Source organism: Zootoca vivipara, chromosome 3 (assembly GCF_965207765.1).
Source record: "Zootoca vivipara chromosome 3, rZooViv2.hap1.1, whole genome shotgun sequence".
NCBI lineage: Eukaryota > Metazoa > Chordata > Lepidosauria > Squamata > Lacertidae > Zootoca > Zootoca vivipara.
This window is the reverse complement of record NC_142586.1, coordinates 9,176,511-9,195,394: the sequence shown is the minus strand read 5'-3', so window position 1 is coordinate 9,195,394 and position 18,884 is coordinate 9,176,511. Positions and strand designations below refer to the sequence as shown.

At 42.5% G+C, this 18,884-nt stretch overlaps 1 protein-coding gene across 5 annotated transcripts in view; it reads left to right on the top strand.

Annotated features, from left to right (window-relative positions):
* Positions 1-5,778: 5,778 nt before the first annotated feature.
* Positions 5,779-18,884, top strand: part of CTNNA1 (catenin alpha 1) — a 68,721-nt gene continuing 55,615 nt past the window's right edge. The window contains exons 1-2 of one of the 5 annotated variants that reach the window (XM_035110170.3): positions 5,779-5,996; positions 16,197-16,303. In XM_035110170.3, the coding sequence (XP_034966061.1) occupies positions 16,199-16,303 (105 nt within the window). In that variant the 5' untranslated portion in view covers positions 5,779-5,996; positions 16,197-16,198. Of the gene's footprint in view, positions 6,030-6,235; positions 6,318-16,196; positions 16,304-18,884 lie in introns of those variants that run through there. The other 4 variants (XM_035110169.3, XM_088665548.1, XM_035110167.3 and 1 more) reach the window with 4 other exon arrangements.

Here is an 18,884-nt window from a genome sequence, read left to right as displayed (position 1 = left end):
GCCTTCTTTATGGTCCAACTCTCACTTCCATACATCGCTACTGGGAAAACCATAGCTTTAACTATACGGACCTTTGTCGGCAAGGTGATGTCTCTGCTTTTTAAGATGCTGTCTAGGTTTGTCATTGCTTTTCTCCCAAGAAGCAGGCGTCTTTTAATTTCGTGACTGCTGTCACCATCTGCAGTGATCAAGGAGCCCAAGAAAGTAAAATCTCTCACTGCCTCCATTTCTTCCCCTTCTATTTGCCAGGAGGTGATGGGACCAGTGGCCATGATCTTGGTTTTTTTGATGTTGAGCTTCAGACCATATTTTGCGCTCTCCTTTTTCACCCTCATTAAAAGGTTCTTTAATTCCTCCTCGCTTTCTGCCATCAAGGTTGTGTCATCTGCATATCTGAGGTTGTTGATATTTCTTCCGGCAATCTTAATTCCGGCTTGGGATTCATCTAGTCCAGCCTTTCGCATGATGAATTCTGCATATAAGTTAAATAAGCAGGGAGACAATATACAACCTTGTCGTACTCCTTTCCCAATTTTGAACCACTCAGTTGTTCCATATCCAGTTCTAACTGTAGCTTCTTGTCCCACATAGAGATTTCTCAGGAGACAGATGAGGTGATCAGGCACTCCCATTTCTTTAAGAACTTGCCATAGTTTGCTGTGGTCGACACAGTCAAAGGCTTTTGCATAGTCAATGAAGCAGAAGTAGACGTTTTTCTGGAACTCTCTAGCTTTCTCTAGCTTTCTCCATAATCCAGCGCATGTTTGCTATTTGGTCACTTACTTCTTAATAGACTTGGTTAGGAAATGAGCCTAATTCCAGTGCCATTTTTGATCCTTATGTGCCTAGAGAAACTTACTAATGCTTTAGCTTTTAAAATTCAAGTAACATATAGAAGAGTGTAAGGCAGAAATTATACTATGTAAAACTATGTAGTCTGTTTTAGCTCGGCATTTAGGACCAAGCGGAAATCCCATTTTCTAGCTGGCTATGTTAGTAGCCCAGCTAGGTGTTTCACTTGTTCCTTTCTTACTGCAAGCTTTGCCAACAGCGTCCTTCTTAATTTATCTCAAAAGTATATTACTTTAGTAGCAGGGAGATGAAATGTAACAGTATGTTCTTCCAAATTATGCTCATGTAGTCACCCAATGCAAAGCTCTGAATATAGTACACCGTATTAGTTCTAGTCCAGTGCGTACATTTTTTGTAGAAATTATAGGCTCATGTAACAATCATGTAGACCAGGGGTGGCCAACTCCGAAGAGGCTGAATAGAAAAAAATTCCTTCAGTAGCACCTTAAAGGCCAACTAAGTTTTTATTTTGGTATAAGTTCATACCAAAATAAAAAACTTAGTTGGCCTTTAAGGTGCTACTGAAGGAATTTTTTTCTATTTTGCTTTGACTCAGACCAACATGGCTACCTACCTGTAACTAGAACTATGGAAGGCACCACATTGAGCCGCATGAAATGGAAGTCCATCAACCTCACCAAGGCACACGAAAGCTCATACCAAAATAAAAACTTAGTTGGCCTTTAAGGTGCTACTGAAGGAATTTTTTTCTATTTTGCTTCGACTCAGACCAACACGGCTACCTACCTGTAATCCGAAGAGACTGTGATCTACTCACAGAGTTAAAAACTGGCAGTGATCTACCCCCTTTTGGGGGGTTCAGGTCAAAGTTGTTGAGATTTTTTTACGAAGCAGGAAGGCCCATTTTTAGGGGTTCAGGTCAGAGTTGTTGAGCTTTTCTGACACAGGAGGAAAGCCCTGTTTTTTGGGGGGGTTGAAGGGCTAAAATGTTGAGCATTTTTTAGGGGAGCCAAAGTTGTTGAGCTTCTTTGGGGGGAGCCAGTGATCGTCCAGTGATCTACCGGTAGTTCACGATCTACCTGTTGGACATGCCTGATGTAGACTACTAAATCTTTATGTATTTTTCTTAGGTATCTAAAGCATTTCAGTTGACTCTTGGTCTGTGGTTATGTTTGTGTCCCTGATTAGGCTGCCTTGGTTAGTTGCTTCAGATTGAGACATAGCCAGATTCTGTAACTGATCAATTTTAGCCTACCACCAAGGAAGATTTTCATTCTCACCATCAGTTAATAAATTATCACTGTTGAACTAGCCAGGACATTTCTGTGAATGTATATAGGTATATAGAGAAGCACACATATGCACACAAGTAAATTAAGCTTGCATTTGGCAGGCACAGATACATTTTCTTGGCTGCCTTTCTCCCCAATTCAAGCCTGTGATTCAGTGGTGTGAAGAGGAAATATAATTCTCACAACACAACTTTCTGTCCCATATGTAGCTTGGAATGCTCTGTGCTGGAATTCGGGTTTCAGCAATTTATATAGAATATTTATATGACTCAATAGCCCTGAGAACTTACCCCCCCCCCAAAAAAATAAACAAATCTCAAAATAAAATCACACTCAACTCCACTACAGGAAAAGAAATTATATGGTGTCCATATGGAGGCAGGATTGTGCAGGCAGCATTTCCTGCCCTTCAAAATCCTCAGAGGCAAGAGACTGGGGTGAGCAGCTGGATCTCACTCAGCCCACAAGGCATGCAAGTTTTCCCATGCTGGCAGCTGGCTGTCTCCAGGCAACAATGGTCTCCCAAGGTCCTCTGAGGCAAGGGAGTAGGGCTGAGCAGCTGGAACTGGTGAGCTTCATGCCTCACATTTTGATAGTCAGGTGTTTAAAATGTCCACTTGTTAGCAGTTGGTGCATTGTGGGCTTTGCGTGTGCCAAATTTAATCTCTGGTGGTGGTCTGGAAGTCCCTTAGCCACATAGGGGTATACTTTGCCACATATATACCCCACATTTCTAAGAAGAGGGTTATCCATGTCTCCCTGTCACAATGGCCTGTTCACATGTTCCTCTATGCATAGGGCTAACATGTGACAGAGAGAACAGGGTCCTGCCACTTGGCTTGTCCCTGGTGTTAAACAGTGCTCTGGCTCCACTCCTGTATGTTGTCCCCTCAAGCGGTCACGACTGCATACCTACACGTAAGCAGTTGATCACACATATGTGGCTGTTTGCAGACACCCGTGCTTAGCACACAGACATTGGCAGGACCAGAACAGAGGGCCCTGCTCCGTCCTCCACACTTTAACCCTATAGGTGGAGGAAAACATGAATGGGCCTGGTATTTATTCAGTACTCAACATGCCTTGCTCTTATGGTCTCTACGGGCACTTGCATGTTCAGAGTTGGTGTGGCACTGCTGGCTGCAGGCAGGATGCTGTTTATTATTTAAGAGATGTATAAAATTGCTCGTGTGTGGCTGATGACCACTGGGACTGGTGGGGTGAAAGGCAAGGGGGTTAACAAAAGGTGGAGCCAGATCCAATGACAGACAGAGCCAACAGATTCTAGTTTTGTTGCTATCCTCCTCCCAGCTGAGTTCTACTGGGGCCAAGCAGGCTGTGTTACCTCTTGGATGGGTTCTGTGAGCAGAAGCTAAGAAAGCAGGAACTGAATGAAGGCAACCTGAAGATGGTGGGGCAGTACCCCATTTGCCCTAGCAGACCAGCCACCACTGAAAGAGCTCTCTAAGTGGTGTACAAATAAAATTGTAGATACTAATCTGCCCTGGTGCAACCTGGGCTGCATCGGCAACTATTTTTGTTGGCGTCTGTCTGTGTGCCATCAGGGTTAAAGTAAAACCGCTGGAGAGTTAAAATGCTTGCTGTGACTATAGAGGCTGATATAGGAGAGGCACGTTTTATTACAGCTGGGGCAGATGAAGGCGTCCAGTTTCGCTGCTACAAATGCACTATAGCATTAAGTTGTCAGGATCACAGGTCAGGGCTACCCACCTACAGTACCGCTTTGATGGGGTTAAACGTAGATGGAAGTCAGAAAAATGGATTCCTCCTCTATATTCCAACGACATACAGTGGTACCTCGGTTTATGAACACAATTGGTTCCGGAAGTCTGTTCATAAACTGAAGTGAACTTTCCCATTGAAAGTAATGGAAAGTGGATTCATCTGTTCCAGACGGTCCGCAGAGTACTTAAACTGAAGCGTTCATAAACTGAAGCGAACTTTCCCATTGAAAGTAATGGAAAGTGAATTAATCCGTTCCAGATGGGCCCGCGGCGTTCGTAAACTGAAAATTCGTAAACCGAGGTGTTCATAAACCGAGGTTCCACTGTACTGTATATCTTCATCAATGTTTTAAAGCAAAATCAGTACTTCACTGCATCCACGTCCGAGGCATAGGGAATGGGGATTTTCTTCTTGTTGTCTTGGCACCACAGTTACAGACTGCCCTCCCAAATGCGGACAACCTGACCCCATCTTTGTTGACATTGCAACCAGTGGCAAAGACAGGGCTCTTTCACAGAGCACTTGGAGTTCATACCCTCCAACATTTCTCTAATGAAAATAGGGACATCCTATTCAAAAACAATTTTGATATTTATACTCTGTCCATCTGACTGGGCTGCCCCAGCCACTCTGGGTGGCTTCCAACATAAAACATTTAAAAAGCTTCCCTCTCCAGGGCTACCTTCAGAAGTCTTCTAAAGGTTGTATAGTCCATGTATAAGACTAGGTTTCCCCCCTAAAAACAATGTCCAGAATTTGGGAGTGTCTTATACAAGGATAGATCTCCCTCCATTTTCTTAAATCGGAGTCCCCCAAAATAGGGGGCGGCTTATACATGTGGGTGTCCTATAGACGGAAAAATATGGTACTTATCTCCTTAGGTCAGGGGTGGCATAACTCCATACCCTCCAACTTTTCCCCTGATGAAAATAGGGACAGCCTAATGAAAAGTGTTAGTTAAAGCAATAGTTAAAGCTATGGTTTCCCAGTAGTGATGTATGGAAGTGAGAGCTGGACCATAAAGAAGGCTGGTCGCCGAAGAATTGATGCTTTTGAATTATGGTGCTGGAGGAGACTCTTGAGAGTCCCATGGACTGCAAGAAGATCAAACCTATCCATTCTGAAGGAAATCAGCCCTGAGTGCTCACTGGAAGGGCAGATCGTGAAGCTGAGGCTCCAATACTTTGGCCACTTCATGAGAAGAGAAGACTCCCTCGAAAAGACCCTGATGCTAGGAAAGATGGAGGGCACAAGGAGAAGGGGACGACAGAGGACGAGATGGTTGGACAGTGTTCTCGAAGCTACCAACATGAGTCTGACCAAACTGCGGGAGACAGTGGAAGACAGGAGTGCCTGGCGTGCTCTGGTCCATGGGGTCACGAAGAGTTGGACACGACTGAACGACTAAACAACAACAAAAAACGACAAATGAAAAGTGGGACATTCCAGGATCAAATCACAAACCGGGACGGCCTCTGTTAAATTTGAGGCAGTCCCTGGAAAACAGGACACTTTGGAGAGGAGTTTTAACTTGGAAACAGCGGAAGAGCAGCTTTATATGTGCCTAAAACAAATACTGATAATTTGGGACTAGCTGAAGGTGCGGTTTTCTTTAAATTTTGCTTTTTTTTTGGCAGTCTCTACGCTTACCCGCCTGCATTTCACTGGTGATTTCTTTTCTGCAGTTGCTGCACCGAGGTCTTAATTCTTGAGAAGAAGCAGTGAGGTCATGAAGGGTTTCGCTCACGCTGACGAAACTTTTCCTCGCAACGATGAAGGGCTGATCCAACCGGGCTGCCTCTCTCACCATCCGAATGAGATCACGGGCACCTCCCGGAAGTGGCTTAATTGCACCTCGCACAAGGCCAAAGAACAGGAAGGAACGCCAGGCCTTATATGGGTATATATGGGGCGGGGGGGGGGGAGAGAGAGACAACAAAAGCAGCCCTTGGGCGGGAAGTCCGGGCCTGCAGAGGTGCCCGCATTCCCTCCTAGGATAAAGCGAAACCAAAGCAGTTTCCCCATGTGACCGGAATCCCAACAAACTCTCGCCTGAAAACTTTCCCCCTGATTCATTCCCTATTAGGGTAACTGAGGCTGAATCTCCTCCCCACCCTCTCAAAGCCAGGTGCGCGGCTCCGTCAGGTGTGTGTGAAATAAATTTCGTTACCTTTTCAGGTAAGCCTCCAAGGCGGAGGGCAGTGCTGAGGAAGAGCCGGCCGCGGCCCGGCCCGACGACGGGCGGAGGGCGGCGCTTGGGAAGAGCCGGCGTCGGGCGGAGGGCGGTGCTGGGAAGAGCCAGGCCGGGCGGCGGCGGCGGCGAAGAGGGGGAGGCGCCCGGAAGAGCCCGTTCGCTAGCCTCCTCCTTCGCAGACTCCGTGGCTCGGCTTGGGACAGGGCGCGGCGGCGGCGGCGGTGAGCGAAAGGCCCACACAGACGGGAGTCAAAGCGGCCGGTACAGCACGGGTGAGGGGTCGGGGTGGGGGTGGGGAGTGTGTTTTTTCCTGAGGTAAATCAGCGCCCCCGGTGCGGAAGGTTTGGGTGGGCTTTTCTGAGGTAAATAACCTCCCTCGGAGGAGGAGCGGCCCACCTCAGGTAACTTTCCACTCAGGCGTCGCCACTTTTCGCCCGGCCGGGCCTCCTCAGGCCGAGTTAGAAACTTTCAACTTCCGAAGGTTGCTTTAAAAGGGCGGCGGCGGCGGGCTTGGCGCAGCGCCCCGGCTTTTCCCCTCGCCCCGGATATATTCTCTCGCTCCCCTTCGAAGTGGGACACGGAACCGCCGTGCGTGTGAATGGGGAGGGGGGGGAATAGTCCACCACTCAGACGCTCGAGGCCTTTTCCTCGCTTCCCCTCCCCCCCCTTTTCTGGGCGGCGCCGCCCTCATTCCAGGGATTTGTGAGCTGCTATCTATGGGAGGGAGGAAGCACACAGAGAGAGGATCTGGTTTTCTTTTCTTCCCCAGTACTGTAGTTGGTTGAGGAGGGAGTGGGGGTTTGGGTCTCCTTTTTTTCTCCCAGGTTTTATCTCTTGGGGTTGTTGTTTTTTTAAATGTTGGTGGTTGTTTGTGCCCCGCTTGTGTGTGTGGCGAAATGTGCAAATGCACAGCAGTGGAGGGGTAGTTGCGCCCCATCAGCTACGGAACTTGCATTGTATCCTCGTCCACAAAGTTGGGATGGAAGTTGCTCAAGTGTTGTTTAAAAAAAGCAAGTCCCCAAAGAGGCTTCCTAGTTGGTGGATTTTGCTGGTCCGCTTGACTTCACCTTGAATCGGCAAACTCCTCCTGTAGCCTCGCGACACACCTTTTCTACTTAAATCCAATTATAAGCCTAGGGTGATCTGATAAATGTTGACAATCGAGATCTTGCGCACGTCGATAGTAGTAGTGTTCGGATAATTTTTTTTTCAAATTCCGTGGCCGCCTGCCATAAATTTACTTTCCTCAATCTTGGTTTAGTTCACATGCGTTACATTAATTTGCCCATTATCAAACATTTAATAAATGCAATCTGTCTCCTGTTAATAGCCAGGATGAGTTCCATTGTTGGGCTACAAGCATCTGTGCCGCAAGTAGCATATGTTGTATTGATTTTTTGTAGGAGGGAACAAGTGGCATGTTAAGTGTTCAGAAAGTATTTATAAAGTAATCCTGTGCAAGTTTGCTTGGACTAAGCCGCAACTCACCCTACCCTGAGGACTTAAGATAGGTTGATGTGTATGAGGTATCTGAAGAAGTGTGCATGCACACGAAAGCTCACACCAATAACAAACTTAGTTGGTCTCTAAGGTGTTACTGGAAGGAATTTTTTTATTTGTATGAGGTAGGTTAGGGTAAAAAAAAAAGGTAAAGGACCCCTGACAGTTAAGTCCAGTCACGAGCAACTCTGGGTTTGCGGTGCTCATCTTGCTTTACTGGCCGAGGGAGCTGATGTTTGTCCACAGACAGTTTTTCCGGGTCATGTGGCCAGCATGGCTAAGTGGCTTCTGGTGAAACCAAAGCAGCGCATGGAAACGCGGTTACCTTCCCACCTATTTATCTACTTGCACTTTGACGTGCTTTTGAACTGCTAGGTGGGCAGGAGCTGGGACCGAGCAACGGGAGCTCACCCCGTCGCTGGGATTCGAACCGCCAACCTTCCGATCAGCAAGCCCTTGGCTCAGTGGTTTAGACCACAGCACCTCCCGCCACCCGCCTGAGGGTAGGGTTGCCATATTTCAGGAAGTGGAAATCTGGACACAAAAGTTGGGGCAAAGTCACCCACCAAGCTTGGTTGCTAAGTGGTGACTTGAACCATTACAAATTTGGATAATAGCCAGATCAGCAAGTGCTGCCACCTCCCATGCTGCCCTTTCCTGTTCTAGAATAAGAAAAAAATATGAATTGTGGAGAGCCTGGTTGCTGGTTGGCCAGGGTGTTCAGAACTACTTATCTGAGGAGTGGGCAGCCTCTTGAGTCTCCCTTTTGCCTTGGAAATGCAACTTATCCAGAAAGGGTCAGGAGTAGGCAAGCACAATGTTTGACTTTGTGACCAAGGCCAGCCAGAAATTATGGACCCGTGTGTGGAAGTTGAGGTGTAAAGAGCTGATGCAGGAGTGCAGAGTTACTTTGCAATCCCAGCTGCTGTTTATGAACAGCAAATATTGTACCCTCCAGAACTCTGTCATATAACCATTGCATACCATAACAGTATTATTTCTTATTATTGCTGAGACAAGGAACTCACTTGACGTATACTTCCAATTAAATTACAAAACTACAGGTACATCTAAAAGCATATTTTAAGAGCCTTGCCTTTTTGTTGTGCTTTATCATGTACATTTTCTTTTAGAAACATTTTTTCTTACAATATAGTGTTTTGTAAACATTAGTATAATCTTAGAGAAGAGTACAGTTCTAAAGTAGCACATTAAGCAATAAGTTATGTTTGTCATATGTCAAATTGTTATTGATAAGATAAATCCCAGAAGAAGAGTGTAGCACATAATGGTTGCTCCGAGTGTCACCTAAAACATGGTTTAGTAAAATATGAAAAGCCTAGCCTCCTCTTGAGCTTGTGTGCTCCCTCCCACTGTTCCTCCTGCCCAACTAGGAGGATGAGTTAAAATGTTTTTTGTTTAACCGTGGTTTGGCATATTAGATTTGAAACTTTGGTTAATTATCTAGTGGTTAACAAACTAGTCAGCTTCATACCACTGTATCTGAAGTGGCTTCTTTGAAACTAAGTATGTTTAATGTTAACCTCAGTGACGGGTTGGACAACATGACAAACTGCAATTAACCAAAAGCAGAAGTGAAAGCTTCCAAAATCCTTAGTGGAGGGGTAGAAGGAATGCATAAGCCCAGAGGATGCTAGCTTCATTCATATCTTGCTAAATTGTATAATACTGGAATACAGTAATATGTAAGTGTTAATATTTTGTTCCTGGGATCCCATGGATTATGTAGGTTTCCCCTGTTCTATACTTCTTCAAGACAGTATCTCATTTTTTGTTTATAGAACCATTGAGTTGGTAAAAGTTACAGGTGTTTTGAGAATTGAACATAACTGTTATAAAACTGTCATCATCCTGGGTGATGACTAACTTTAGCTCCCCAAATTCTGACCTGGCTTGTGTAGCAGGAACATTAGTTGCACTCCTAGACATTGGTATAGTTGTTGCTTCCAATAGAAAGAGTATTGCTTATTGTGTTGTATCAATGTACATGGTTAGTTTTTCAAAGAAGCCACTTTCAGAATGCCACTACGAAGTTGATTACAGTAGTTTTAAACCAACCGCTAATTTGTTCAACTCAGTTGCAGGTTTGACAACATGACAAACGATTATGAAGTAAAAACAGGTAGGACAGGGCCCTACCCAGTTAGTTTACAATCTCTAATTCAACACACAGGAAGGGAGTGGGAAGTAGAGAAGGAATGAATGTCCCATTTGAGTACCTTCACTTTCATTGAGAAGAGGTTAATGGAATCTAAGAAGGCTTTGATGTATTGTAACTATGAAATCCCTGGTGGGGGGAGGGCTTTGGTGTCTTGTCTTTGAAGTCTTCTTGGGTACTGTGCAAGAATTATATGAAATTCAGGGAGATTCATGTTTTGCTGAAACTGTAGGGAGCAGCTTTCGTTGCCAGCACACTACTGTACTTCAATAACCCCTAAAAGGAGCAACCACATGGTTGCCCAGATAATTGACTAATTTCCATGGTATCACCAGCACCCTCGGAAATGCTGATGTGGGAAATATCTCAACCCAGTGGTTACTTCTCATAGGTAGTATTGGGGTTTCATGATATTGAGGCATCTGGAAGCAGCTCTGTGCTGTTCCTATAGCACAAATCAGCAAACACACTTTGCTTTATTTCCTGGAGATAAGCAGTCTGTCCTCAGCTTGTGTTTTTGGCACAAAGGGAACTTTCATTCTGAGAACACTGTTACATCCCTTCTTGTTCAAGAAATCTTTTTGGAAAGGAAAGAAACCTTTCTTGGCATTTCTTTGCAGAACGGCTTGCTTTCAACTGTTTTTTGGATTCTAAAAAATTCATTCTGGTTTAAATTTGGCCCTGGCTGCACTCATTTTCAGAGTAATCAATTTTTCCTTTGCAGCATACTGCCCAATGTACACACATTCTCACCACTGCGTATCACTGAAAATAGAGCACGGAACTTGGTTAGGTTCTGAATTGTACCTAGTGAAAGAGATTTGAGGAGCAAGAAACAGGATTAGTTCATCTCATTGGATGAACTATCCATATCATAGAATAAATATTTCCAAGTCAGGTTGAAATTTGATTTTGTTTCTGCATTGTTCCATTATATGTTAGGGAACATTTTCTTACCTCTGTGAATGTTTCACTGGGTGTGGGAGAAAGGATGTTGGGGACGACCATGCTTAAAAGATGAAAGTTTTTTATGACTGAAACATGATAGCAGATACATTATATTGCAGACGTCTAAAGTATGGAGTAAGTACTACTTGACATAAAGTTAGTGGGCAGTGTTCTGAGTTGAGAGGGACAGATTGGGGCAAGAGATTTTGTTTCCTCTTCCAAATTGGGTGTATAATGTAAAACACTATAAACATCCATTGGAACTGAAAATTTATGTATCAATCTCTGGTATTTTGGTCTCTCTACAAAAAGTTGAAGCTGGCATACCATTATCTTCTGACACCAGTGTCAAAAGTTTTAGTAGCCTGTGATTTTAGAGGCCCTTTTAAAAATGTTAGGGGGTGCGCAGGGGAAGGACTAGACCATGTGGAAAATGAACATTGTATTTTAGCGGCAGTTCATTCATTTTCGGCTTTGTATTCTTGTTATAAAAATGTGTGCCTCGACATTCTGTTGTTGTGCCCATAACCTAGGTTTAAGGTGCCGTTTAGCTCCTAGCTTTCATATCTCAGTTTCTAACACTGTATGGAGGTGATTGCTACATTAATTTTAGCAGAAAGGTGCTAGTACAAATGGACTCATTAAAATTCTGCTACTTGAGGGAGGGAGCCAATCCTAATACAGTACTGTAAAAGGAGAAATGAGCCACAGCAGTATCTTCTTACCTCTTTGGTAAAGGAGTCTCTATTTTTAACAGTAGTTTTGTTTCTTTTCGGTTTTTTGGATGTATCAAGCCATATCCAGTACAACATTACTTTATAAATCACTTCTATTGAATTCATGTAAGCTTTATTCCTGCATGCACGAATAGAATTACTCATTTTGGTGTACCTACAGTGGTGCCTCACAAGACGAATTTTATACATTCCGCGAGTCAATTCATTTTGTGAAAAATTCATCTTGCGAATCGCGGTTTCCCATAGGAATGCATTGGAATTTCTTTCTTTTTTTGCCCATAGGAACGCATTAATTAAATTTCAATGCATTCCTATGGGAAACCGTGATTCGCAAGACGAATTTTTCACAACACGAATTCGTCTTGCGAGTCACCATCAGATCATAAGACGCATTTGTCTTGCGAAAAATTCGTCTTGCAGGGCATTCGTCTTGCGAGGTACCACTGTACTTGGAAATTTAGTTTCCCACCCCCAATTACAAATGCCATACTGTGATTCCACATTTTCTGTTAGGGCAAACAGGAGGGACAGGTAATGTTAAAAGTTCTGTCATGGGTGGATAAAATTGCTAAGCAGTGTAATTTTAGTGTGTACTTGCATATATGTGTTCTTACTGGAATAACTGGTTTCTCTTGTCCCCCTACAACGGCTTCTCTACAGAATCAGTCAGCATTTATTTCTTCCTCTGTCGTTGGCTTAATGTGCAATTCTCTAGATAAGCAGTGTTAAAGAGGATATGTTGCTATTCTTTCTTTGCTTTTTACTATTTGTTGAGGGCACTGCCTAGAATATGTGTGTGATGTGTAGTCAAAGTTCTTTGGATAGGATGATTAATGTCTGGTATGTAGTCTGCCAGACAAGTACAGTACTTGCATTAATGCAGTCATTTAATTGTCATCTAGGCCTCCTGCCAAAACTGATGCATTGCTCTATTCAGTATTGGAGGTGGTTCCCCCCCCCCACTGTATTCTCTCTGACTGGAATGGAAGCAGCATAGAAGAACAAAAGTTTGAGACTCTGAGTGAAAAGATGACATCACTGCACAGATATTCCTTTTCAGCAACCATTGGCTTCCTCTTAAACTGATACCATGAGCTGATTTCATTGTGAAATCTGTGGCACAGATTCTTTCTCCCTGATAGAAGCCCATGTGGTTTAGTGGTTAGATTGTTGAGCTAGGACCCAGAACAGTGATGGGCCACCTTTTGAGCTTGGTGTGTCAAAATTCGTCAAAAAACCAAGCATAACTCGGGTGGTGTGTCACTTCGAAAAAAAAAACCATGATACCTTCGCTAGAACTAACACGCAGCACCGACATAGTCTGCCAAAGCGCCAAAAAACCCAGCACAGAACGGGTTTAAAAATGAACGCTGTTACACCCAATCATCGTCTGCCAAAGCGCCAGAAAAAACAGCACAGAAAGGGTTTTAAAAAAACCAAACTCTGGCTACCAGCAACAAAAAACAAAAAAAGGATGGGTTTTAACAGCGGAGACAAGCTGTGAAGAGGAACGGGAGAACAAATGGGTGGGGGAAACCAGCAACAACAGCGTGAATTGGGGCGCGTGCCAGCAGTGAGGGCTCTGCGTGTCATGTCTGACACGCGTGTCATAGGTTCGCCATCACTGACCCAGAATTCAGGGTTCATATCCCTACTCACTGAGTAACCTTGGGTCTTAGCATAATCTACTTCCTCTTCAGGTTGTTGTGAAGATAAAATGGGGCAGGAGGAGAACCATGTACAGTGTCTTGAGCTCTTTAGTGGAGAGGTGATCTATAAATGAACAAATAATGCACTTTCTTCTATTTAAATTTCTGCAGACGATGCTTAGTTTGCCACCTATTCAATCTACTGTGAACCTAGGAATCCAGAGATAATGTGGCTGAATGAGATCTGGTGGTGGGCTTAGAACTCAAAGGAGTGATGAAAGCCGAGACTGAAAAGAAGGAGGTAGTACTGTACAGTGGTGTCCAAACATTTTTCAAAGAGGGCCAGATTTGATGAAGTGAAAGGCTGTGGGGGCCAACCAAAGCTGTTGAGCTTTTTTAAAAAGATTTTACCCCAGGAAATAAACTGCCACAGGAGCCGGGTTAAACTGACCGACAGGCCTGATTAGGCCCCCGAAACAGACTTTGGACATGCCTGGTGTAGTAGATTGGAGGGACGAAACAAAGCACACCGTGGGTAGACCATGCTAGCAAGCAACATATTTAAGTGCAGGTTCCCTGAAATTGTAGGATAGCTTAGTGCTGCTATTGCAGCTCTTTAGCAAACAAACAAGAGCCACAAGACATGGATGTGGGAATGAACTTCTTCGTGGGTATGTTAGGCTTTTCAGTGGAAAAAAGAATATTAGCCTTTGAAATACCATTGTATAACCATAGTTCTAAACCACTGCGTATCCATTTCAAGGCAAAGACCTCTGTTCAAACAATCCTTTCCAATGCCTTAACTATGATTTATTAGCTATGGTTTGTTGTTAGCTTACTTATGTTAACTATGGTTCTTTAATTGGTTTGTTTCTTTGCCCCACCCTGCCCTAATCACCCATCAAGCCACACAGATGCTAGTCGAGAATGCTTGAAAAATGGAACCGCTCTTCCTAGCTCAGTTTGCAAAGATGATGTTTCTCTAAGTGTACCTGGTAACAGAATCCTTTCTCTTCCCTTCATTTTGAGCCTTTGCTTCGTGGTATACAGCTGGAAGTGGTGGCATCTTAAAGAGTCTTCTGCCCCACTTATTAACATTCATATCTCTTTACAGAAGTTCATGCTTTGAAATATTGCACTTGTGGAAGAGGGGTGGAGTGTGTGAATAGAATCATGGGGGGGAGACTTTGTAAAGCTGCGATGTCTGCTAAATTCGCGTGGTAATGGGCTCATTCTCTGGCCTCCATGCACCATCCCCATCCTTTGCGCAAAGTATAATAGAAAATGTGAGGGAAATATTGTTAAGCTTAGAACTACTGTTTCAAAAGTGAACTTAGAAATGCACCATGGTGATAAAAAGGGGGGAAATCAGCACTTTTTAATGCAAGCATGTATTTTAGCAAAATGGCAAAACAGTAGGCAGCTTTGGGAAGTCATGCCTGTATTGCAATTGGCACCTGTTGCTCAAGGTCCTAAAACGATTCATGTGGTTTGTGACAAATAAAATAAGCATTGCACACTATCGCTCCCTACAATTACTTTTAAGCCACCATCTTTTGTATGCGTTACAGCAGTATGGTGTTGTTTTTAGCAAATTGTTGAATTTGAGCAGTTTCTGGGTTGTGACTGTTTAGCAGTAAGGATTCATGTCTCATTATCAGAATTGGATTATCTCCCATTTCACAATCAGTTGAGCATATTCTCACTGGATTTTAAAGTTTATGTCTGTAACTGTGATTGCTACAGAAATCTTTAATGCATGAATGTCATTATGAATTTTTTTTACCCATAGTAGGGCAATGTATTTATTACACCAACCAAAATATCACAAAATTCAAGCTTGAAACTTGCCTGGCCTGAACCATAATAATAGCTACAGTTTAAGGAGTTATCCTTTTCCCACCCCCTGCTGTGCAAGCATGTTGTGGTAAGATAGTGAGTCTTTGTACTGATCAGAGTGGAGAGAGTGTGTTACCTGTTCCCACATATCAAAGATTTGTACCTGTGTTCAGGGTCAAATCATGAGGTGGTAAGGTAATATGCTAACAAGTACTTAAGCAGTGATGTTGCGGTCAGCTTTTTCTATACTGTATACAGTACTTGGCTATGGAAAACGTATGTGGATGCAGACTTGGTTGTATCATTGGCTGTGTCTGTTCTGGAGAGTGTAAAGCCCAAATACGGTATGTTTTCTGCTGTGCCATGTAATATAGAACTGGATAGTTGGAAGGAGTTAAAGAAGGGCTAGGAGCTCGGGGTGGGGTGGGGCTTCTTAAAGCATTGAAAGTACCACATTGTTTCCAGAGTTTGTGAGAACAGAGAGAGGAAATCCTTGTTTGTCTTGCTATGTTAATGGTGGATGTAGCTATTGTGTAAAGTGCGAAGGGCTATCTTAGTCCCAGCTGCACTACTTTGTTGTCAGTCCCTGTCTTCTTTTTCATGAAACTTGAATGTGTGTTCTCTGGGGGTTTCCAGCACTATGATACTGTTTGCCCTGCTGTGGGTTGCAAGTACAGATACTATGCTGCTGCTGTGTTTTTATTGCAGCACTTAAGAATCGTGGTAGGAATGACAAGGTGTCTATCCTGCTGTTCAGTCAAGACCATCAACACATTAATTCCTCATAGATCAACCTATGCAATGCACTTGAGAAAGAAATCTATTCTTTCTTTCTGCTCCCAACTGTCATCCAGCTCATTGGTCTTTGACTTGTGGGTTGCAGCAGTGACATATATAATTTTAAGTTTTGTTCTGTTGGGGGTGACTCTCTTAGTGGAAAAAGGCTAAGAAAAACAGAGTGTGTGAATATAAACATAGTGGTATATAGAGAAAAATGTAGGGACGGAAATCAAAAGCAGGTCTCATTTTGCAGGTTAGGGCTAAATGGTGGCTACTGAATCCAACTCTTCCTTTGATGGATAGGACAAGAGTAAATTTTGTCTGCTCTTGCGGCAGAGCTCTAGTACTAGAAGTAATTTGTCCTAGCCTGCAGCTGAGGCATCCATTCTATGCATACTTAGCTTTTGAGTAAGCTCTGTTGAATTCAGCAAGTCTTCTGAGTTGAAACAATCACCAGTTTGTGCTGTATAGAGAATTTTAGTAAGTGAAATAAACAGATAATTCTCTCTTCTTCCCCAGAAATGACTACCATTAATGCAGGAAACGTTAACTTCAAATGGGATCCAAAAAGTCTGGAGATAAGGACATTGGCAGTTGAAAGGTTGTTAGAGCCTCTCGTTACACAGGTAACAAAAGCTGTATGTGGTGATTTCTAATAATGTTTTGGATCAATAGTAGTGAGTTGGGTAACTATTAGTTTAATTGTACTACATCACTAGTCAGTAAGATCTGCATTGGACTTCCAAGTATAAAGTGGGCACCATGACAAACTTGCAATGTAGTCTTCTGCCCACATTTTCTTTTTCTTTTTTAGTAAGAAAACTTCAAAATAAAATGAGCAGGTTATAAAAATCACCCTTTTAAAATAGCTGGTAAATATGATCTGATACTATCTTTCATAATGCCTTCTGTGCAAAACACACATACATAATTAAAGCAAAACTTATATTGGTCTCTTTAAATGGAATCTGTGGCCCTCTATTAAACCCACAAATCAATATCAAAGGTATTGTGCTCGATTCAAAATAAGTTAGTCTTGTTAACCGGTGAAGATGCATTTGTTTAAATGGGACTTAATTAGTTAAGTTTGTCATTTCAATCAGATTTGAGTGCATCTGTTGAAGATTTTGTCCAGAGTACTTTGTGATCTCTAAACTATGTCTGACTTGAGAGACAATGAGCACCCAACAGTCTCATTCACTCCTCCTGATGTTTGCACTCCTTCTCCCCTTCCCTTTCCCCTTTTCAGTGGTACGGTAATTGTTGATACTAATATCTACATTGAATCAAGTGATATGGTTAGAAGCATTTTTCAGACACTGAGCATAGATAACTTTAAAGCAGAGATTAAAACCTTCTAATTTATAGCGTCTAATTCTTGTTTAAAGTCAGATATGGGTAGCATTCAACTTGAGGCAAATGTAATACTGACTCTAATTATCTCAGGGGAGTGATCGTAGAGAATAGCATATGAGCCTGAGTTGGCACATCTGATCCAACCATGATTAAGAGACTGCAAAATGTCATATCTGCACCACACCTCACTCACTGACTCAGTTCCAAATAACATTAGAGTGCATTTCTGTTCAAAGAGGAAATCATGACCAAAATATCTCCTTTTTGAGCTCAAATGTAATTATGGCATAATAGGTCATGCATATTACTGTACAGACAATACTGAGTGTCAGGGCATGACAAGTTGTCTCAAGTTTTATGATCAATCTCCAGGACAATCGAACCTATATCTCATCACAATAATCTATTAAATTAAGAAAGAGGACAAAGTTGTGCAGTCACATTATGATATGTGGTTTTGTTTCCTACAAAGGTGGGCGTTTCCCACATGGAAATACCTTGTTTTGGACCTTAACTTTCAGCTATTTGCTTCTTAAAGATTATGAGTGCTTGGTCTGTGAGCAAATCACTTTGCTAATTGTTCTTGCATTTACTTTTAATCACCATCCCAGTGCAGCTTGATTATTTCTTGCAGCTCGCCCTTCCTGATATAGTCCAGCATAGCTTGATCCAAACCAGAATTAAAACTTTAAAACAAAATCCAATATAATAAGCAAGCAATAATACAATTTAGCAATTCACAATAATTAACAAAGAGTAAATTATCAATGAATGTATCACAAAATATTTTCTAAAACAGTGAAAAGGAAGTCTCCTGTTAGGTAATGCAAAGGCTTTCTTCAGTTATAAATCAACAGATTTGTATAATGCTTGATCTCAAAAACCTAGGTATTTCCTCTGTGGTCTCTACGCAGATGCACACTTTCTTTTACATATCTGTTGAGGAAATATTTGAAACATAAATGGAGGAACTTTAAATTGGTCTATCCTACTGGGTGGCCTCACCCAAGTAGCTTTCTCTATCTCTATCTTTCTCTATCTGCAACGTTATTAGGATAAAATGGAATGCTACCATGAATGCCACCCTGAGCTCTTTAGAGGAAGAAATTCAAACATAAGAAAGAAAAATCCCATGTAACATTAAACAGATGTCTTGTGTATTCAAAACAGTGACCTGTTTCCATAATATAGAAAGTAATTGTGAATAACCACAAACATGTAGCATCATGAGAAGAAATTGGCTTGGAAAAGGATGAGAGAATAACAGTTTTTGAGAGAAACAGTATGAATATGGGCAGTGCTTTTTTTCTTAAAAATTGTTTAGGGGTACTCTCATTTTCCTACTCAAATTGAAATACTGCCCCTTAATGAGGCCAAATTTAGATTCACAAAATATTTAGGTGCATGTGTACCCCTGCATCCCCCCAGAAAAAAGTACTGAATATGGGAGAGGGTGAAATTCAGTACAGTACTAAAGTGCATCAAGAAAAGCAGGCAGATGAAAGATCCACAAAGTCAGAGTTTACCCAATAGGTTATAATTGTATAATAAGAGAGCAAAAGTGAAGATAGAGCTACGGATGCAAGAATGAAGAAATAAAGGTGAGAACTGCCTGTAAAAACTGTTCTGGAGCAGAAAACTGAGATTTGCATTAAAGTCTACACTCCTAATCAGCAACTAATGTTTCAGCTGCTTAACTGTTTGACATAAAATTATTTTAAACTTAACAGACTCTTTTAGCTTGATGTGTTGTTTAATTAAAATGCAGTCGATCTTGCTTGAATTGTGATGCTTGTCCAACAAATAAATCTGGATCCATATTAGCAGAGAAGGTTCTTATAGTTTGTCAAC